This window comes from Sinohyriopsis cumingii, unplaced genomic scaffold (assembly GCF_028554795.1).
Source record: "Sinohyriopsis cumingii isolate HCF-2022 unplaced genomic scaffold, ASM2855479v2 utg001070l, whole genome shotgun sequence".
NCBI lineage: Eukaryota > Metazoa > Mollusca > Bivalvia > Unionida > Unionidae > Sinohyriopsis > Sinohyriopsis cumingii.
Window position 1 is genome coordinate 226,591 of NW_028315957.1, and position 24,353 is coordinate 250,943.

Below are 24,353 nucleotides of genomic sequence, written 5' to 3' on the forward strand. Positions count from 1 at the left end.
GATAGGACATATTATTATTAAGACATTCAAATCTATTTGAATTCATGTGGTACATTCTATACCTATGGACAGGTGATAGGACATATTATTATTAAGACATTCAAAACTATTTGAATTCATGTGGTACATTCTATACCTATGGACAGGTGATAGGACATATTATTATTAAGACATTCAAAACTATTTGAATTCATGTGGTACATTCTATACCTATGGACAGGTGATACGACATATTATTATTAAGACATTCAAATCTATTTGAATTCATGTGGTACATTCTATACCTATGGACAGGTGATACGACATATTATTATTAAGACATTCAAATCTATTTGAATTCATGTGGTACATTCTATACTTATGGACATGCGATTGGACATATTATTATTATTAAGACATTCAAAACTGTTTGAATTCATGCAGCACATTCTATACTTATGGACTTGTGATAGGACATATTATTATTAAGACATTCTGAACTGTTTGTATTCATGAGGTACATTCTATACATATGGACATGAGATAGGACATATTATTAAGACATTCAAATCTATTTGAATTCATGTGGTATATTCTATACTTATGGACATGTGATAGGACATATTATTATTAAGACATTCAAATCTATTTGAATTCATGTGGTACATTCTATACGTATGGACATGAGATAGGACATATTATTAAGACATTCAAATCTATTTGAATTCATGTGGTACATTCTATACTTATGGACATGTGATAGGACATATTATTATTAAGACATTCAAATCTATTTGAATTCATGTGGTACATTCTATACTTATGGACATGTGATAGGACATATTATTATTAAGACATTCAGAACTGTTTGAATTCATGTGGTACATTCTATACCTATGGACATGCGATAGGACATATTATTATTAAGACATTCAAATCTATTTGAATTCATGTGGTACATTCTATACTTATGGACATGTGATAGGACATATTATTATTAAGACATTCAAATCTATTTGAATTCATGTAGTACATTCTATACTTATGGACTTGTGATAGGACATATTATTATTATTAAGACATTCAAAACTATCTGAATTCATGTGGTACATTCTATACCTATGGACATGTGATAGGACATATTATTATTAAGACATTCAAAACTATTTGAATTCATGTGGTACATTCTATACCTATGGAGATGTGATAGGACATATTATTATTAGGACATTCAAAACTATTTGAATTCATGTGGTACATTCTATACCTATGGACATGCGATAGGACATATTATTATTAAGACATTCAAATCTATTTGAATTCATGTAGTACATTCTATACCTATGGACAGGTGATAGGACATATTATTATTAAGACATTCAAAGCTATCTGAATTCATGTGGTACATTCTATACCTATGGACAGGTGATAGGACATATTATTATTAAGACATTCAAAACTATTTGAATTCATGTGGTACATTCTATACCTATGGACATGCGATAGGACATATTATTATTAAGACATTCAAATCTATTTGAATTCATGTAGTACATTCTATACCTATGGACAGGTGATAGGACATATTATTATTAAGACATTCAAAACTATTTGAATTCATGTAGTACATTCTATACCTATGGACAGGTGATAGGACATATTATTATTAAGACATTCAAAACTATTTGAATTCATGTGGTACATTCTATACCTATGGACATGCGATAGGACATATTATTATTAAGACATTCAAAACTATCTGAATTCATGTGGTACGTTCTATACCTATGGACATGCGATAGGACATATTATTATTAGGACATTCAAATCTATTTGAATTCATGTGGTACGTTCTATACCTATGGACATGTGATAGGACATATTATTATTAAGACATTCAAAACTATTTGAATTCATGTGGTACATTCTATACTTATGGACATTTGATAGGACGTATTATTATTAAGACATTCAATAGACACGTGATAGGACGTATTATTATTAAGACATTCAAATCTATTTGAATTCATGTGGTACATTCTATACCTATAGACATGTGATAGGACATGTACTCTTCTAAAAGTAGTTAATGACATTCTCTCTGCTTTGGATAGCAGAAAGATTACAGTCCTCACCCTTCTTGATTTGTCTGCAGCATTTGACACAATAGACCATGATATATTACTTCACCGTCTCCAGCATGTATTTGGCATTCATAATACAGCCTTACTGTGGTTCAAGTCCTACTTGGTCAACAGGACAACAAATTGTTTCTGCAAATGGAGTACACTCCGGCCCAGTTGATCTATGTTGTGGTGTTCCACAGAAGTCTGTTCTTGGACCTGTTCTCTTCATTCTATACACTTAGCCGCTCTCAAGTGTCATAGATCATCATCCAATGTCTCACCAATTGTACGCTGATGATACCCAAATATACAAATCTAGCCACCCAACTGAAGCCGACGCTACCATCCAAGGTGTAGAGAGGTGCACTTCTGATGTGAAATCATGGATGACATGTAACAAGCTGCAGATGAATGATGATAAAACTGAGGCCATTCTGATTAAAACACAAGGACTTTCTCATTCACATCCTTTACCTCAAACAATAAATATCAGCAACACCAACAATAAATTCACACAATCAGTATGACACACTTGTTACCACATTATTACTGTCATCCACAAATCAGTCACATAACCTCTGAAGCATGAATGTCCCTGTATATGTTACATGTTTGTCTCTTTCGTACAATGACTGCCTTTTTCAAGTTTGTTAAAAAAAAAAGTAAAATATGAAAATGCTGTATGTGAAAAGAACAAGACAAGATATCTACCTGTACCAAGTTTCATTAATTAAATCAATTGACATGTAAATTTATAAATAAATAAATAAATAAATAATGTACAAATATTAAATAGCATAATAATAGACAAAATAAATGAGAACATCCACAACATAATATAAACAGTATATATCATAGGAAAAATTATCTGATACAAGCAAAAGTACTTAATTGAAAAAAACTAAAATATGTTAACAAAGCTACTTAAGATAAAATCTAAACCACTAGACGCTTTAAAGTTTAATCTCCAGTATGTATCCTCACATGCCTCTTGAAAACACTGCTCTGTCAAAATCTATATTATACATCTTCCTTCCACTCTTCAAAGCACTACTTTTCCCAAACATTTAATCACAAATGTCACATTTGAATGGGTAACGTCCAGTATGTATTCTCATGTCCATGCTGCATTCTGTCACAAAATTAACCTTTGAGTCGTTTACCTCCAGCATGCATCCTCCTGTGGTTCTCTTTTGCCCACACATTATCAACAACTTCACGTGTGAATGATAAATCCTCGTGTGTGTCTGTAAAGCAGAAATCTACCTAAACATTTTTTCATCTTCACATTTTAATTGTGTTTATCTCCAGTATGAATTCTCATGTGCTTTTTCAAATGACCACTTTCTCTAAACATTTTATCACAAACATCACATTTGAATGGCTTATCTCCAGTATGAATTCTCAGGTGGTTCTTCAAATGACTGCTATATCCAAACATTTTATTACAAACTTCACATTTGAATGGTTTATCTCCAGTATGTATTATCATGTGGGCCTTCAACTCACTAGTCTGTCCAAACATTGTATTACAAAGTTCACAATTCAATGGTTTATCGCTAATATGTATCCTCATGTGGCACTTCAAGTGGCTACTTTGTCTAAACATTTTATCACAAACGTCACATTTGAATGGTTTGTATCCAGTATGTAAGCTTAAGTGCGTCTTCAAATTACCTTTCCAGATAAATATTTTATCGCAAATTTCGCACCTGAATGATTCATCTCCAGTATGTATCCTCATATGGGTCTTCAAACCGCTACGATGTCCAAAAATTTTATCACAAACTTCACATGTGTATGCCTGATCCCCAGTGTGTATCCGCATGTGGACCTTCAAAGAACTACTATATCCAAACAATTTATCACAAACTTGACATCTGTATGGTTTATATCCAGTATGTATCCTCATGTGGACCTTCAAATTACTATTATATTCAAACAGTTTATCACAAACTTCACATCTGAATGTTTTATCTGAAGTATGTATCGTCATGTGACTCATCAAACGAAAACTTCGTCCAGGCATTTTATCATAACTTCACATTTAACTTGGCCCGTCTAAAGAGAGGATCCATGCATTTAGCGCAAAGAAACCAAAATACCACCGCAAACCACCCACAAACCTACTGCAAACCACCTTTAAACTGCTAACTTACTGGAGAAAATATACTACACTTTAAGGAATGATGGACTTCTCGTCCAAAAAAAAAGGGAAAGTTATGTAGGCCTAACTTTTTGTGAAGAAATTTTGAAATTAAATTCCGAGTCCGATTTGAGCTGTAAACAGGGCCGGCGCCAGACCCGGCCAGACTATCTGGCGCATGAGGCAAAGTTAGATTCTGGCGCCCCCACCCCATCCCACCCCAATGAAAATATCAATTTCAAAATGTATAAACAATTAAAAAAAAAAATTAAAAAAAAAATAATATGCGCTCCCTGAAATCAGCGCCCTAGGCGGCTGCCTAGTTTGCCTATATGGTAGCGCCGGCCCTAGCTGTAAAGTTTCGTTAAAATATGTGCATTTCATTTTTTCATAATTATTAAAACATCCGTTACATTCATTAGATAATTGATATAAGTAACTTTATTTGATTATGTCTGAGTATAGTATACTTTAGTGCATTTTAGTAACTAGGTATGACGTCGTTACCTCAACGTTCATGAGACTGAAATATTAATATTAACACTATTTAGTAACTATACGTACTTTTCATAATTGTTATAATTTTTATGTATAAAAATAATTATTGGATTTGTGTCTTTCTTATTCTTACATATTAATTTGTGTGCACATTTTTCTCTAGAATTTCTATAGACAAAACATTGCTGGTATGTATAGAAAGGAGAGGTTGGTAGTAACGGTCGCAATCGAGGAACAATGGGAACATTGAAACAAGTGAATATTGTGAATCGAGGGACATGGGGAATTTAACATGGTGTGTCAGTCCAGGGAAAAGGTGAATTTAACATGGATGACGTCATTGTACTGGGCACTGGGGGAAATTGCAACAGTGTTGCATGAGGGAATATAATAATAGGGTTCGGGTTGACCACAACACGCGCTACTGTAGGTAGGTAGGTAGGTAGGGATGGAAGAGGCTCTGTGAAACGGATCTATATGGACAAAAGTTTATAAAGGGGTTTATAGGGACAAACAAAATGTTGACATACACAAACAAAACACAGACATACACAAACACACATAGTCGTACACAAACAAACAAATAAATGCATATGCAATACAAAGACAACATTTTTTTTAGGGATATTAGTGACAGAGTATATCTTTTCTAGGCAAGAGAGCGGCCTTGAAAGGGGCCGTTTTGGATTCTTCTCTTGTGGAAAAATCCTATGGAAAAAACCTAGTGTATATTTATAGACTCAAAACATTGCAGTGTTATAAGTGTCTGACCTCAGTTGGGCGGCGACATGGTTACAGTGTTCGAGCTGACCTCAATACGTGCTAGTCTTGGTCAGTATTGGAAATTATATGTTAACGGACCATATAGTTACTATGTGGTGGGCTCTATGGCCTCAAAAAGGGGTTTAAGGGACAAAGTGAGTATAAAGGGTTTTAATAGGGACAAACACAACAATCACACACACACACACACTCCAAAGGCCCAGTGTTAGCTTAAAGTGTAAGAGCAGGAGATGAATTACCACAAACATACTATCACATACCTTGTACACCATCCAACATCCATTACACGCTGTATCCAAAAGGCTTGTGCTAGCTTAGAATATAAGAGGAGCAGATGAAATCTCACCAACATACTCTCGCACGAACTATACCATCCAACACACATACAATTACTATCAGTACACCATGTACGTCATTTATCACTCCCACACACTATCCAAAAAACATCCTGTGTTAGCTTAGTGTATAAGAGAAGATGAAAGTAAACAAAACAATATATCTATAACTCCATCAAAATACTATCCATCACACCACATATTCGATCCAATATCCTAAAACCATCTAACATACCACTGAACACTCTATCCAAAGCACCGTGTCTTAGATTCGAGCGTAAGAGAAGGAGATGTAAGCAAACAAAACATACTATCCATCACACCATCGAAATACTATCCATCACACCAACTATACCATCCAGCATCTCGATACCATTCAACGCTAGCTTAGAAACGTCTATCAGAAGTGAGTACAACTTCCCGTCCACTTCAGTTTACCGATATTGGCCAGCATATACATGGGGAAGACTTCCAAGACCAACACTTCCAAAGCTAAAAAGATAAATCATTTCACACAGACACCAGCGAACGAACGACGGGTTCGCGTCCAATAATAAACTTGAGTGCGTCGCTGTGCCTTGGGTTACGGGTAAAAACGGACCGGTACCAAAAAGGCCCACGACCAAAACGGACGAGTGCTTAAAAGGCCCGGTTTGAAAAGACCCGACCCAAAAAGGCCCATTTATGTATTTATTACCAGTTACTAGTATCATGTCTAATAAAAGTAACTAATATGTAATATCAAATTCTTGTTTTACTGGTAAATGTCTATAAATAATGCGCAGTAGAGAATCATTGTGCTGTATGTCACAATCGTACGTCAAGTTATCATGAGAATAACTGCGACACGCTAATACATGTTCTATGTAAGATGAAGAAGGAAGGCAAATAATAATTGTGTAAGAAAACATTGAATGTAAAACGAATCAGTAATATCTTTGTCATAACATATCAAGAATGAATACGATTTAGTGTCACCCACATGTGGTTTGTGCATGCCAACTTTGTCATGGTAATGCCTTAACTAAGTAATGGCAATTTCATTTATGATGGATGGATGAATATTTTAAATTGCGAAGACTACTGACTCTTCCTGTTTCATATACATTCAATATCGTTAATACGTGTATGCGTATTTTATCTGCGTTGGTTATAATTTATGCTTTCAATAGATATTTGTTATATTCTGTGCCTGGTAGGCACCGTAATTGCGTTGTGGTTGCAATGAAAGTCAAGTCACAATTGGAAAAGATTTAACAGGTTATTTATATATAAAAAATTAACAACATAAATTTGTATGATAGGTTAGAAAGAGAAAAAGAAGAAAAGATATCATGTCTAACTAGTATAAGTACAAAAAAGACAAACGCTAATGCCATTTCAGATTTATTAATATGTCAATAATATCAATCATTATCGATAATACATGAATATTAATATCTAATATCAAATACTACAACAATATTGTTCATAATGGCTGTCAAATAAATTTAACAGCAACATATTTTAACTAATTCTACAATAACAGCAACAAAAAAATCATCGAGCTATAAAAGCATGCATGCGTAGATAATCACTTAAAAACTTAACAAATTTGCACTACAGTGGGTTTTTCCAGGATGAAAGTACTTTTTCAACGTTCACATATGACCATTACTGAATAGAATTAAAGAACATTTTAGATTATAAAACATGCATTTTCTAAATCTAAAAATGTTCTCTTGCTAGTATCTCCAAAAGCATCAAAGTCAGAAACGATGATCATGCACAAAACCACAAAATGTATCACACAAAACAAGTTTGATTGTATTTCTGATTGGCATATAAAGCCATTTCAATGTACAAAATAAAAATTCTAACTTCCTATTACAGCATTAAAGAAATAAATGCAAATAATATGAATCTTGTCTTGTAACAAAAAGAGTTTAACCATGAACATATGTGGTATGGTAGTCACTTACCAGTGGGCCTAGAAATTTAAACTTTGTTATATCGACTCACATCGGCATGAAATCGATAGAAAAATTATTTATTTCCTCAGTAATTGCAAGTATTATAATCATTATGTCATTAATCCGGTGACAGACAAGACGAAACTACGGTGTAGATGAAACATGACCCGGTACTCGCCATTTGTATTAATAGTCACATGACTTCACAATTCTCAAATGACGACATTTGCATTCAATATTATTTTTAAGTTTTTCTCAATAACATTTGAAAATGTGAGTTGTTAGATTTTTGTACTCATGTGGCTAGCATTGCAAATCGCAATTATCAGGTCACATTTCATCAACGACGTAGTTTAATCATGTCTTTTGGCAGAATAAAGACTTAACGATTTTAATACTCATAACTAGATAAATTTAACTCAAGGTCAGTTTAATTGCGACTCAATTTAGTGATTATTTATACTTACACTCTGAGACCATACCTCTCACCGACGGAGCTCAAAAACTTAGAGGTTTTTATCTCGTACTGCATGTACTGGTTCCAAAGTGTATTTAATAATTTTTAAAATCTGTAGCTTCGTCTCTCACGTCCTAGGTAGTTACACTGGACGGCCAAGCGCACGAGATCGGACTCCCTCTTCAGCAGTGGCACTAACTGGTGGAAGCCTATTCCCATGTGTACTGCCCTTGAATTTATACGATGGTGCCAGCCTGAAAATGTAAAACAGATAACGAACAATTGAATTGTATACGGATAATTATGTCATGTATATTAACAGACTAATGTTTTTATACTGATATTATTTATTTTTGCTGTGCTTACCTTCAACGTCGTTGTTTGTTCGTACATTCTGGTGGTATAGGACCGGACCTCAGCTGGAAACACTGGGTTATCCAGCCACTGCCTGCGGAGTTATGCGATAAGAGTCCGTATAGCATTGATTGTGGCCTTGATTTACAGCATCTGCACTGCTTGATGTATGTGCGATTGCCTACCCTGCCACATCATTGATTCAGCACGCAATGGACACCTCTCTACTACTACCACTTCGACCATCATATAAAGTGTTGCTGTGTGTGTAAACCTTACGGATACGAGGGTGATGTTGTTTATATCCGCACACAATTCAAAGGATCAAATTAAATAGATCTCTCACGTTTTACTTGTAAAAGCGATGCCGTGCGAATACTACCCTATGGATCTCATCAAAGCCTGAGCAAACTACTTCGTGTATCTCCGTCACCTCATCGAAATGAAGCCGTCAAATAAGAACACTCGTTGTCATTTGCATTGGATACTGCGACCTTAAAAGTCGATTTCAAACGTTCCAAGAAAAGTAGCATAAATATCTGACAGGACGTTACCCTCCAAAGAATTAGCCAGATCTGGATTTATCTACTGGGATGAAGGATATAAAGTCAAATACGTCGGCTGCTTTGTGTCACTTTAAGGGTGTCAGCAGCAAGACTTAGCTTACCTGGAACATGGTCTCTGCACTGTCACTACCTTCCGCTAGTGGGGCTCAAGCAATATCTTGATGAATACTTCACAAGAGAACATTCGTGGATTGTCTCTGGTGTTGAGAGAACGCATTTACAAAGAGTTCGTCATAACACAAGTGAAACTCGAGAAACAATTGCATCCGAAAAATACACAAATGTTTAAGTTACCCATGGTATCTGAATGCCATAAGAGGCTTGAATGTTGCTAAGTTGTCTGATATTTAACAACTACTCAACGGGCAGAGAGGTTTTCACTGTTTTATTTCTTACTACAAAGTTCGAATAGTTTGTGAAATTCCAGGCGGTAAGGGCGTAAAACAGAATTACCAAGACTGTTTAAAATCCCCATGGTGGTGGTGGGGCAACCAGAGGACATAACACCTTTACGAGAAGTGATCTGTGAGCGTAAGTGAGATGGATTAGGACATTATGTTCGTGTACGGATATACTATCGCATAAAAGTGTCCTGGAAAAACCATTACCTTTTTCATACACTTCTCCTTCAAGAAAAGAAAATTAAAATTGAATAACTAATTACACACTTCACAAGTTGCCTGAAGTGGGTATACAAGCTTAGCACCAAACCACGACCATTATCGGTAGTCATACAACATATACCGTGGAAGGAAAACAATGACTATTCAGACTTTAGAGGATTAGCAAAACCCTTTACAAGAACTGTTCTTTTAAATTCGTGACGTCATGAAGTGTGCGTGTTAGTGACTTTGTTTCTGGGATTTCGTTTACCAGCAGATTTCTTAGGGACTCTTTACGAACAGAGCATACAACGAAGACATTATGGCGATTCCATTAAATATGCACGAGATACGTATTCTGTTAAAAGCGTAGTGCTTTCATATCGATGCTTCTCAACCTCTGCGAGAAGGAAACATTCGTAAAACGTTATCTACTTAGGATGATTACGAAGATGTGTGAAAAGCCTGTAACCTATATCTATATTGCAAAGATGTACGGGACTGGAAAAGTCTTGGCTTCGATGTTTGGACGCAAGAAGTGTCTGACATTGCCAGATATTTGTGTCATTATACCACGAAGAAAGTGAACTTAAAACGTAAAGTGAACCACGTTTCATTTAAACCCGTGTTACACACAGCCCAAGAAGAAGAACCCGACAAACTAAGGACAGCAGCAATACCGTCGCCGACATCGTCGCAAATTAAAAACCATTCCGGGAAGACACATGTGTGACTGTCCAAAGTGTAGAGGCTCCAAGAACATTACAAAGTGTCCCTAGACATTTCAGGGCACCACGCATTCATCGACAATGTTGTACAGTAACTTGGTAGTATTGAATTTTGATCATTTTGCTTGGCATGCTAGCGATGTACTTAACCATTTGGTCGTTGTGCATTTTTGTATTTCGATTCCAATTTCAACGTTGAATAAAATATGTCCTGAAAAGTATAAAATCGTTTGTCTTGTATACGTTAGTTCCAAAATTCTAAAGAGAATTTGCTATAGCTACATCTTGCTCTTCTACCACTTCATCTTCTTTCCAAGTTGCCGACGAAACGTTAGATCGTTCCAGTTGGGAAGCCCTGTATTTTCGCCATTCCTTTAACATGTTGATTGCTGGACTGAGTTGTTCAGGCAAAACTGAATTTGTCAAACGTTTGATCGAGCACAAAACCCATTTGATCGATCGTCCACGACAACGCATCGTGTTTTGTTACAATGAGTGACAATCGGCGTACAGCCTCCTTCGAGAAGGTCAAGGAGATTGTGACAGGCATTCAACACGAAGACGACGGAATCGTGTTTGATTCCAGTCAAATACATCTGGTCATCTTCGACAACCTGTCAGGAGAAGACGAGGAAGAAATGAAACTTTGGTTTACACGCAAAGGGCATAGTCGTAATGCCGGTGTCATTTTCATTACCCAAAATTTGTTTCAACAAAGTAAAGCCCTTTGCACCATCAGTCTCAATGCTCATTACGTTATTTTGTTTGAAAGTCGGAGAGATAAATCTCATGAGCAATTGTTAGCAAACAGTTAGGAACTCCTTGGCTGGCTTATGTAGTCGACGATACCACTCAAACAATTTCACTCCTATTTACTCGTCGATTTAAAACCCACTACTCTCGATTATTTGTGATTTAGTACTCATTTGTTTCACGAAAGGTGCCAAGACGGAGGGCGTCTCGTTTACACATTCCGTCGGCTTAAAAAATATTAAAAAACATCTGACACTTCTTGCCTGTCTTACAAATCATCAACATGACTTCCCTTCAATCTCATCTTCCAGACAATTTGATTCGTGCCTTGTATGGTATCAGTCGCGAAATCAATCCACAACTGCGTGATCGTGTATTAAAAGCCAGTCCCAACTAAATCTTACGAGTGACCAATAAAGAAGACAACGTGTAAACATCAAAAGTATTCTCGATAGAAGAACACATAAAATGAGCAAACGCAGAGTCAAAGAAGTGAAAGTGCGTTGGAAGGGATATCCCCGAGTTTTGATTCACGGATGGACTCTTCGCTATAAAAAGAAGTCCCCATCATGATGTTCAATACAGCAGCAACGACCACTCCTTCTCAGAAATCTTCTCTTCAAGATCTACAAAAGCAACCCATTTGGTGTTGTGCGGAGAACGTGTGCCTAAAACGCAAATCGTCTTTTCTCGCCAAATCTTTGTGATGTATTGTGTTGTCGGTGCTGTCATCGCAAATCTGAGTTTGCAACAAGGAGACAAGCAATTGTGAACCATTTTACTCAGCAGTTGAATTCGTTACATTCTACCCAATCCTTCCTTGAAATATTCTAGTCATAAAAGCGGGAGCCATGCGTCCAAAGCCCGTCATCCCCAAAACAGTAGCATCAACAACCTCTTTTGGACATTCCTTTAACCTCGAGTAACTCCTCGCAAAGCAGAACCATTACATTATGAATAACCATTTTCCCTTAACTTTAATCAGTGACAGTTGCGCAGCCGAATGATCCCAAGCCATCCAATTGGATCACAACGCTCATTGGGAAGTAGCTTTGGTAGAAATCATTCATCTGCCACAAGTCCAAAATATCAGTGGAAATCAAACGAACTTTACGGTAGAAATCCTGAACTAACAGATGCAACAACAGTTGGATGCCAACGATCATGGTTTTTACGTATTCAAATGACCAGCACCTGCCATTTCTGCATTAAGCATCTATACTATGAAAATTCCTGCATGTTATTATTTCAGTGCTCATCATCTGGTGGAAACCATTGATCCCAGGTTCGACAAACAGTTTGGCATAGACCTGGACAAAAGGAAACGAAGTGTCTCGATCGAGTACCAAAAAATAGCTCGTCGCCGGCTTACTACTTTTTCAGATGCCAAAACGTTGTCCATCACCTTTTCTCTTGCTTTGTTTGATATTATGGTACATACCTCAAATTTACCAAATATTCCATGGTGGACATCAACAACAACGATCGATTTTACAAGTATTTTTGTTACCCAGTGGAATTGAAGGAAGGATTGAATTTTATGTTTGTCTACTTCGATTGGGTGGGAGCTCTAGGACAATATATGCCATTTTCTAAAAGAAAAGTCAAGGCGAAACTGCATTTTCGAAAACGATTCTTTAACGACCTGCGTACATGGGAGTCGCTCGACAACGAGGCCATGATTTAGGAGACATGCAAAAGTCTGCGTTTCGTTCGGTAGCCCCCGTCTTGAAACATTTGGTAAAACGAGGATTGCACGAGTTGAACAATGCCTTTGACGCAAGAAAAAGAATTTCTCCAAAATGTCCTCATCGACAACACATAACCACAAAAAAAATTGTTGAGAGCAGGCAAAAATGTCTTGCCTCAAACTGGAAAAGACATTTCGGGTCGTTGAGAGACTTCTATAAATGCGCTGGACGTTGCTGACCAAGGAATTTCTTCCACGTTCACGTCACTCCATGGGCAAGTCAGATCGAGACGACGTAAACCCTTCAAAGGAGTTCATAAACACGTTGCTAGAAAGACTAAGAAAAGAAGAACCGCCAGAGAATTAGACGTCTTTGATTATTAAACAGCACAAAATCATGCACTGAGATTCTTGAGAATGTTCAAAGTCAAAACTAGATGTTTGCCATGCCACCCACCATGATGACGAGGCAATAATCACAAAGAGTTGAATTTCATCCCGTCTAGTCTTTGATGACTTCAGCCCCCATTGAATTTGAAATCAAAGGACAGACTGAAGATTACATCGATCTAAATAGCAGTAACGTGTACCTGAAAGTCAAAGTGATTACAATGGACGATACCGCTGCAGGGACAGATGACAGAGTAGCTCAAACCAACAATTGCATGCATTCCTTGTTCAGCGAAGTGGACCTCCACTTGAATACCAAACTGGTCAGCAGCAGCATGGATACACATCTTTATCGAGCGTACTTAGAAAATTTCTTGACGTACGGAGAGGAAGCGAAGAACAATCATCTGGATGCTTGCCTAAGATGGAAACATGACACATCAGAGAAGTTCAACGACACAGACCTGACATAAGATGAGAATCCCCACAATATAGGAATTAACGATCGCCGAAAGAAAATCCTACAGGTACGCAGTTTAGAACTAACGAATCGTTTGCATTTGGACATGTAGTTGCAAGACAAGTATTTCCTAAACGGCGTGAATGTCCGCTTCACACTGAATCGAAGCAGTACCATTTTCCATTTGATGGCCCACGAGTATGAGTACAAAACAATTATCCAACAAGCAAGACTTTACGTACGACACGTGGAATTGTCACCCAAGTGGAAACGAGACAAGTCACAATTTGATCAGAAAGATCGCCAAGTATCCGACACGACGAGTAGAAGTGTAAACCTTTATCATTGCCGTTGGACTCCATTACAAAGTCCAAGAAGATCTTTTCCTAGGACAATTACCCAAACGTTTAATCATCCGCTTCGTCAGCAATGAAACCCGCAACGGTACCATCACTGCCAGTCTGTTCGCGTTTAAGCACTATAAAGTGTCCAAGATCAAAGTCAGTTGAAACGGCCGGAATTTGTGTACCAGACATTTCAAACCTAACGTTGAGCATACGAATGACTTCAGATCGTACCTGTCCCTGTACGAAGCCACCGGACAGTTAGGTACCAACAGCAGCCACGGTATTTATACGAAGATTATGCAGGAGGTTACGCTTTGTGGGCTTTTGATTTCACTCCAGACCAAGGCAGTGACGAGGGACATTTCCACTCTATACAATCTGGCCAACTTTGTGTGGAATATTAGTTTGCAGAAGCTCTACCCAACACGGTGAGCGTCATTTGCATGCAGAATCAGACAATACGTTGGAATCCAACAGTTTGAGAAATGTGATTATAGCCTGTTAGAAGGTATGGAAGGATACCTACCTTCTTTGGACTGTGAAGCTTCTTTGGAGATGTGAGACAAGGATGTCTTTGAACCAGAACAAACAGAAAAAGATAAGACGAAGAGAATATCGTGATGTCGAGATGGCCAGAAACAGAGGTTTCTAGTTCTACGAAACACCTGACGGACAAAAATTACATTGTTGACCCACAACCGTTGTTATGGATGTCAAAACGATCATCCCAGTCAAATTCAACATGATAAATGCCTGATTATGAGCCAAGAGGAAGTATTGGAGGAGGATTTTCATGACCTTAAGGTCTCGGAAGAAGCAGTGTTGCATCAGTGGTATAAAGACTTGCGTGACAATTCATCCACTCCATCGACTTCTCTAGAGATCCAAAGCACCGAAACTTTCTTTCCACAGAATACGGAGACCATTTCCCAGTTACTCAAACGATTCTTTGCGGTTGGACTTTAATGCTTTTCTTCATATGCTTGTACATTGCACCCAAGACACATTCGGGAAGGATATCTCCACAGCTCTGCTCAAGACAAGTTCTTCATCTGTACTTAATGACACGTGTTTTTGTTGTCTTATTTCGACACTTGTGATGTTGTTTTCGAGTTTGGCTGCAATGTGGGATAATAATGTTCAATAACTAGCGTCTATGCGCAAAAGGACAGCCGAAAAAAATGGGATGTTCACTTGTGTCTTTCCTTGAGATACTCGGGTTTTGTATACCACTGTTATGAGATAAACACTTCCCAAATTAAAATTTCGGTCACTTCCGCTAGATTTTCCTGTGGTCCCTCCCCCCCCCCCCCCCAAAAAAAAGATGTGTTATTTGGTTGTCGGTATATACTATGATGGATGACAATTTTTCTCTGTCGTGTGTTATTTACTTTACAAATGTATGTTTCCCAACATGTACCAATTATCTCTAGCAGCTCATATGCAATATTTTCAAAGTGTTTTGATGTTGCTTTTTTATTTTACATTCTTCTCGATACATTTTGTTCCTTCATTGTTGAAATTTCCGTGGTCCATTTAAAGGTCGTCTCGTTTTATATAGTAATAAACGTTCCTAGGTTATAAGTATAGCATTTTGATATTGTATCCATCGTTTTGGGATTTGTTCTCACGCCGATGGACATGTGGTTTATAAAACGCCATCTAACTGTTGTGAATAAACCATTACCAGATGACCCATATTTGTTACTAACACTAGAAGCTGATGTATAAATATGCACATATTCAGTTTCATTTGAAATTTTAAAATTTATCTGAATGCATTTGAGTAACAATTGAGTTAATATTGTCACGCACCGATGGTGTGTGTGTGTGTGTGTGTGTGACATAGCTTTAACACTTTTTCAGTCATATTGCTACAATTTCTGTAGTGGGGTAGTTGATAGTGATGTCTAGCACTTTGCATCATGCCGCAGACATGTAGCATTATGTCACACTCAGTAACATTATCCGGACACCAGGCCGACCAGTCCTAACACTAACCTCTTAATGCTAATCGCCTAGCGGAGCAGCTGCAAGTACCACTTTTTATGGCATGACTCGGCTGGGGTCGATCCCGCAGCTCTTCGAATCCAAGGCGGAAGCTCTAACCACTAAGCCACCGGAGCGATTGGTCACAAAGTAAGTAATAGAGTAATGAAAACGCAAGAAATTTTGTAAAATTTAAAAATTTAATTATCAAAGGTATGAGTGAAAATGTGGAAGGAACTTACAGCATTATGAAGTGAATCCAAAACTAATCTTTTTAAAAGTTCATGAAAGTCCTAAATGAATTAAAAGTTTCTTATAAATTACAAAACCGAAAATGTTCTGGTCCTCCAAGAATCGTGACGTTGTTAGCATGGCGTTTTCCAGAATTTTCACTGAAGAATCTATTACAGATGTAGAATATAGTGTATTCCAAATAATGAGAACATTCTAATTCCACTGAACAGTCAAAACAAATGTTTTTCTCTCGAATAATATCTAAATACAGCATAAAATACGTATGCATAGCTACAACAGGAGCACAATGAATGTTAAGGAGTCCGAAATTCGAAAGATACTGATTGCTCAGTTCTCTCTTCTTATACACTGTCTATTGCGACTGTATTTCACAATACATTCCACGTGACAGAATTCGCTACTCATATTACGTCGAATCGGCCTATTCGTGTGACCTAGCCCAACCAGTGGGAAGATACAGATTTATTATAGAAATGTCGAGACCCGATCGGTCACTGATAAATAAAGCCATCAGCACCATTTGAGTCTTAATATTATTATTAATACTTATTAATACATACGTACACATCTATTTATAGATCCTATGCAATACTAAACTCTTAAGATACTCTGGTCACGTAAGCAAAATTTAACTAAAGATAATATGTATCAATAAAAACCTATGAAAAGAAATTATAAAATCACATACCAGGAGTTAACAAATATATAAATATACATAATAAATTTGTAAAGGTGGCTGAGGTGGTCTTAAAACGAATAAGGCAAGAGTTAGAAGAAATTTAAGGAAATAATTCAACATCATCCCCTGACCAAACAAATCACATATAAATCAAATATAAAAGTCTTTACTTTTAATATGAAGTGCCCTATATATATATATATATATATATATATATATATATATATATATATATATATATATACGCTTTAAATAGAGTTACAAGATTTCAATTTTTTTCTCTCGTAATTAAAGACCCATTCCTCAAATGATTGTGTTTCTAATTCTTAATGAACTTAAAAATTTTAAAGTGATTATTCATAAGACTTTAGCATTATCACCCTTTTGTAATTTTTAGCACTAGAATTAAAACAAAATTTCTTTTTGAGTTTCAAGAACAACAAATCTGGAATGTGGAACTCGACTTTAACATGGTTAATATATCGAATTCCAAAACAATCCTAGGCCACTATGTACAGAAAATAAAAAGAAAAAATAAGAAAAAGTAAAAGGGAATAATAAAAAGGACTATAAATAAAAAGTGTCTCCTCATGGTGTGGTCGAGATACATATCTATGGATCAATGAACACAAATGAGAGTAATGCCTCTTATTCGTTTATCCATGTGTAACAGAACGCCCTTATTCTGTATTTAGATGCATGAATGATAACTCTTTCATCGCTGTGCGGTAATAGGTAATCATTGTAAAATCATTTCTTGGAATATTAATTTTCACTTTTTGGTTATTTACAATTAAGATCAACCAATTCAATGATTGAATTTCAATTAAAGCCAATGATTACTGTTTATTTTGATATGCTTTCTTGTCCCAAATGGTGCCCTTAACAAACATTGCTCATTTGTCCCAGGTGCATGCTCGTAAGTTACATTGGCAAGGTCAAATGGATGGTCAAGGTCACAAAAATCACTTACACATTTGTTCATATGTCATTTTAAGATAGTTGCAGACATCTGTCGGGAAAGAGAGGGTACATCCTTGGTTTTGCATTTATTATATTCCTTATGTCCTCCCAATTCCTTATTTTCACGTGTCATTTGGTTAGACTCTAAATATTCGAGTTTAAGTTCTCAATCTTGCTTTACTTATATCCTCACTTAGTGTTTCTGTGTTCATCATCCCCACCCCAATACCCCAAAAGTGTTAAACCAAAAGTGTTCAGTAACTTGTCAGTGTCCTAGGACCAAAAAGTGTTGTTGTGGGTGTTTAATGCCATTTTTCAGCACATGATCGGCTAGACATGGTGGCCAGTATCAGTGGTGGAGGAAGAACCTGGGAAAACTCCAGAAAGAACCACCGACCCACAAGAAGCTACTGGCAAGCTTTCTCACATACCCACATTGGCTGAATTCGAGACTTGAACCCACGCAGAGGTGAGATGGCAGTGATCCATAACGGAGAGCGCTTTAGACCACTCGGCCACCCTGGGCCCCAACGCAAAAGTGAGGATTCAAACAGATTATTGGTGCCATAAGTGGTTTTTGGTTTGTTTCATTTACCTTTCTTCTTAAGATCTTTCGGTTTACTTTTTAGGGCCTCTCTTGCTTCATAAAGCTGAGGGCTATAAACCAAGCTGCAGCTGTGTCTGTGTCATCTCAGATGCCATTCAAAACTTCCCATCATACCTGTAGTAAATAATAACTATAAAAGCCGTTTAGCTGGGGCGCCAAATAGCTGAATTCTCTCTCACTCTCTCCCTGTTTTGAATGAAGTGTTAACCATGTTGGAGACAGCATAACTTGCTTTACGAGTCAACGATAATTTAAAAGGTAAATAACGTTTTAAATCTCTTTATATAAAATTCTTATACATTACTTAATGCTTTGTGGGCCTCTCCTGTGGCCAAGTGGTTAGAGGGTCCGCCTTAGATGCAGGAGGTCGAGGCTTCGAATGCTGAATGAGTCATGCCAAAGACATAAAAATGGTACTAGCAGCTGCATCGCTTGGTGTTCAGCTTTAAGATGTTAGTATTAGGAATGGTTGGCCTGGTGACAGGATAATGTGACTGGTTGGAATATGATGCTACATCACTGTGGCATGATGCCCCAGTGCTAGACATCACTATAGACTGCCACACTGCAGACGTCCACTTGCTCTCTATGACCGATTCATGTTTTTTTATTTTTATTTTCTCTCCTAATTTTGTTATTTTCTAATTTGAAAGTTTCTTGGATTTCAGAGACATGAAATGTATTTCATTTGTTTTTCAGTCATTGAGAAGAAAGAAAAGATATGCTTAGGTGAATTTTTGTACATTACTAGTTCACGTTTAGCAAAAGTTCGGAAAGTTCTGTTGTCCAAACAGTTTACTGTATACACAGAATAGGTACCAGTGCATGGTAAACACTTATCAGTTTTGGTCTCCTACCATTAATAGTCAAGATGTTCCCTAACTTATAGTCTATTTTCTTTTAGTCATATCTTAAATCTTATTTATAAAGATGTCTGTTTCTCTCCTGCAAAAACTATTTTGGTAAATTTCCCAAAGTGTCGGTGTTTGTTTGATTGGAAAACAACTCCATCCAGCCAAGCAGTAGACATAAGTGGTTGCTTCCCTTGTTAATGTAGTTTCTGGCTTGTGGACACCATGGCCAAGGCGACCTGAGTATATACCCCATCATAAAATTGTTATATTCCTGTAAGTAAATATTCTGTCCTAAAATCCTTATATCCATATAAATGTATGTTATGACATTTTCACCAAATTTTCTATACTACTTCTCACTGGAGATGCTGACAATTGATATTATGTGTATGACTGTGCTAGTGATATCATGACCATGTTAGTAATATCATGTATATCACCACCATATGTTAGGACCGCTCCAGTGGCCTAACGGTTAGAGCATCCGTCTCGGATGTGAGGGTTCAAACCTCGGCCGAGTCATACCAAAAACTTATAAAAATGGTACTTACAGCTGCCTCACTAGGCACACAGCATTAAGAGGTTAGTGTTAGGACTGGTCAACCTGGTGTCAGGATAATGTGACTGGGTGGGACATAATGCTATGTCTATGAATCCAAATCACACACACACACACCATATGTTAGTGATGTCATGCATCTCACCATGTGTAGTGATGTCATATATGGCACCATGTTAATGATGTCATGTATACCTTGTTAGTGATGTCACGTTTATCACGTTACATTAGTAATGGTATATGTATACCTTGTTAGTGATGTCGCGTTTATCACATTACGTTAGTAATGGTATATGTATACCTTGTTAGTGATGTCGCGTTTATCATGTTACGTTAGTAATGGTATATGTATACCTTGTTAGTGATGTCGCGTTTATCATGTTACGTTAGTAATGGTATATGTATACCTTGTTAGTGATGTCGCGTTTATCATGTTACGTTAGTAATGGTATAAGTATACCTTGTTAGTGATGTCGCATTTATCACGTTACGTTAGTAATGGTATATGTATACCTCGTTAGTGATGTCGCATTTATCACATTACGTTAGTAATGGTATATGTATACCTTGTTAGTGATGTCGCGTTTATCATGTTACGTTAGTAATGGATACCTTGTTAGTGATGTCGCGTTTATCACGTTACATTAGTAATGGTATATGTATACCTTGTTAGTGATGTCGAGTTTATCACGTTACGTTAGTAATGGTATAAGTATACCTTGTTAGTGATGTCATGTATCATCACGTAAGTGATGTAATATGTATCGCCATGTTAGTGATATATGCATCACCATCTTAGTTGTGTCATGTATACCATCATGTTAGTAATGTTATGTATATCACAATTTATGTGATGTCATGTGAAACACCATATGTTTTGCGATGTCATCATGTTGTTGTTGTTGTAGGGTTTAACACCATTTTTCAGCACACAATAGGCTATACATGGTGGCCAGTATTAATGGTGGAGGAAGACCCGGGAAAACCCCAGAAAGAACCACTGACCCACAAGAAGCTACTGGCAAGCCTTCTCACATACCCACATTGGCTGAATCAGAGACTCGAATCCATGCAGACAGAGGTGAGATGGCAGTGATCAGTAACGGAGACCGCTTTAGACCACCCAGGGCCCCCGACGTCGTCATGTAAGCGATGTTATATGTATCAACTTGTCGGTGATGTTATATGTAGCACCATGTTCATGATGTCATGTGTGTTACCATATTAGTGACGTTAGGTGTATCATGATGTCGTTATGTCATCAATATCATAATTATTGTGATGTCATGAGTATCTTCATGTAAGTAATGCCATGCATATCACTGCTGTTTTGTGATGTCACTTTATACAACTTATAGTATTTTCATATGCCACCTGTATGTGGCCTGAGATTTACTTTCATTAATACAAATTTTGTTCAGTTCTGTTCTAAATACAGTACATGGTTTGGGGATAAATGGGAATTCAAACAGCTGTGTCATTATGTAGCTATATATGAATCTGAACAGAACTGTGAATGGGTGGTTCTTTTGTCAATCAAATACTTAAAAAGCGGGCTTGACATCACTGCCACACATGCATGTGTAACCAGGTGATCTGAAAACCCTGTCTTTAATGGTATATCATAGTTTTGTTTCAAATAACACTGTGGTCTCTTTCTGAAATCCACATGTCATTGATACTGATATTGGAAAGTATATATAATTCCACCCCAGCCACCCTCAGATATGGTTTATTCTTTTAGGTTGCATGGGCAAATATGTACATGATGTCTTTTTCTGTATTGAAATTCCATCTTCTTGTAACTTTTATTAAATGAGCATGTTATTGTTAAGATTTTAACTTGTAAAATAAAAAAGGGATGGTATGTAATTTTATCAAACTAATAAAACAAAAAAGGAAGAAAATGAGGTAAAGAAAGAGACACTTTGACAGCGGGAGTGCTTAATTGATGGATGGATTGTTGAAAACAAATAAACGAAGGATGGGTAATGCATTCTAACAAAGACCAATCATCTGACCGACACACAGACAGATAGGCTGAACAACCAATAAACAGACAGATAGATAGATAGGTAGGTAGATATATAGACAGATAGAATTAAACAAGTTCTCATATGATTGGTGAGGTGATATCAAACACATCCTCAAACAACTTGTATCAAATAATCAAAATAATAAGAATCCTAATAACAATGAAAATGTGGAGCCTCAATAATGATACTTTTTTTGCCATGTGTGTATTGTTTTTTTAAATAATATATTATTGCTCAATGATTTTCATATATTATTATTAATATCTAATTATTATTTATTATTATTATTATTTAATATTTATTGTTTTAGTTAAAGAATGAAAAAGTAAGGCAGTTGACAACCGTGATAATTGTGATTGATTGTGACATTACAACTACGTGTATAACAATATCCAATTACTTTGCTTTCCCATTCTTTAATTTTGTGCCACTAGAAGGAATCAAGAAAGAGAATGCACTTTTCAATATTAATTACTTTAATTAATTTTAAATCAATAAACATGATGTATACATATTGAGCATGAATGTCCCTGTTTACTTTCTCTTCTAATGTGGAACTGATTGCATCCAACATTTTTGTCTTGGCTTTCTCCTCTAACACGGAACTAATTGCATCCAATATAAACAGTATATATCAAAGGAAAAAAATATCAGACACATTAGCCCATCTTTTCCACTGAAAGAAAATAAAAGAATTAACAAATGTACTAAAGCTAAAAACAAAACCACTTCACACTTTAAAGTTTATTCTCCAGTTTATATTCTCACATGCCTGTTCAAAACACGACTCTGCCAAAATATCTACTGTACATGATCGGGCAGCTCTTCAAACCGTTTCCCAAACATGTTATCACAAACGTCACACATAAACGGTTTATGTCTAGTATGTATTCTCATGTCCATTCTGTAATACAGACTTAACAGATTTGTTATCTCCAGAATGCATCCTCCTATGCTTCACCTAAGTAGCATTTTGCCCACACGTTATCAACAACTTCACGTGTGAATGGTAAATCCTCATGTGTGTCTGTAAAGCAGAAATCTACCGAAACATTTTATCATCTTCACATTTTAATTGTGTTTGTGTATCTCCCGTATGAATTCTCATGTGCTTTTTCAAAGTACCACGTTCTCTAAACATTTTATTACAAACTTCACATTTGAATGGTTTATCACCAGTATGAATTCTTATGTGGTTCTTCAAATGACCGCTATATCCAAACATTTTATTACAAATTTCACATTTGAATGGTTTATTTACAGCATGTATCATCGTGTGGGCCTTCAACTCACTTGTCTGTCCAAACATTATATTACAAAGATCACATTTCAACGGTGTATCTCCTTCGTGTGTTCTCATGTGGCGCTTCAAATGGCCACTTTGTCTGAACATTTGATAACAAACTTCACATCTGAATGGTTTATCTCCAGTATGAATTCTCATGTGGTTCTTCAAATTAACTTTCCGGATAAATATCTGATCACAAACTTCACATCTGAATGTTTTATCTGCATTATGTATTTTCATGTGACTCTTCAAGTTACTACTATATCCAAACATTTTACCACAAACTTCACATTTGAATGGTTTAACTCCAGTATGTATCCTCATGTGCATCTTTAAAGTACTGCTATGTCCAAATATTTTATGACAAACTTCACATTTAAATGGTTGATCTCCAGTATGTATCCTCATGTGGACTTTCAAATTATTACTATATCCAAACATTTTATTACAAACTTCACATTTGAATCTTTTATCTCCGCTATGTACCCTCACGTGACTCTGCAAATGACTACTTCGTCCAAACATTTTATCACAAACTTCACATCTGAATTTTTTATCTCCAGTATGTGTCATCATGTTACTCGTCAAATGCATGCTTTGTACAGACATTTTTGTCACAAACATTACATTTCACTTGAGGTGGGTATAAAGTGCGAAACAGGTCCATTTCGGGGAAACGCGCCTATCGTGGCGAAAAACACGTACCGTCTGCAAAAAGGACCGATTATAATTTTACTAACATTTTCAACCAATATTTCTATTTCACTAATGAAGTTTATTTGTGCATTAACTCATTTTTACAAAGCATTTACTATTTTTTAAAATCTTTGCTCAAATTAGGTTATGATGTGGTGAATTTAAGTAAATTAAATCTTTAAACAGGCATGCCTGGAGTAGACAGAAAGATAGTTCCAAGTACTCCAATTTTTACAGAGAAAATAAGAAAAGCGAAAAACA

General features: G+C 36.4%; 1 protein-coding gene across 1 annotated transcript; it reads right to left on the bottom strand.

The window, feature by feature from the left end:
* Positions 1-1,761: 1,761 nt before the first annotated feature.
* On the bottom strand, positions 1,762-24,024 carry LOC149772869 (uncharacterized). Its single transcript, XM_089947188.1, has 2 exons — positions 23,258-24,024; positions 1,762-3,977 (listed from the first exon to the last, which is right to left on the bottom strand). The coding sequence occupies exons 1-2, from the start codon at positions 24,018-24,020 to the stop codon at positions 3,397-3,399; spliced, it is 1,344 nt and encodes a 447-aa protein (XP_089803314.1). The 5' UTR covers positions 24,021-24,024; the 3' UTR covers positions 1,762-3,396.
* Positions 24,025-24,353: the final 329 nt, after the last annotated feature.

What these genes read in the sequence shown, in the direction of transcription:
- LOC149772869 (XM_089947188.1), bottom strand. Translation starts at nt 24,020, where the DNA reads ATGTTTGTGACAAAAATGTCTGTACAAAGCATGCATTTGACGAGTAAC. An exon ending in ACCATTCAAATGTGAAGTTT is followed by an intron (nt 3,978 to 23,257) that starts GTAATAAAATGT and finishes ACAGATGTCAAG; the next exon opens with TTTGTGATAAATTGTTTGGA.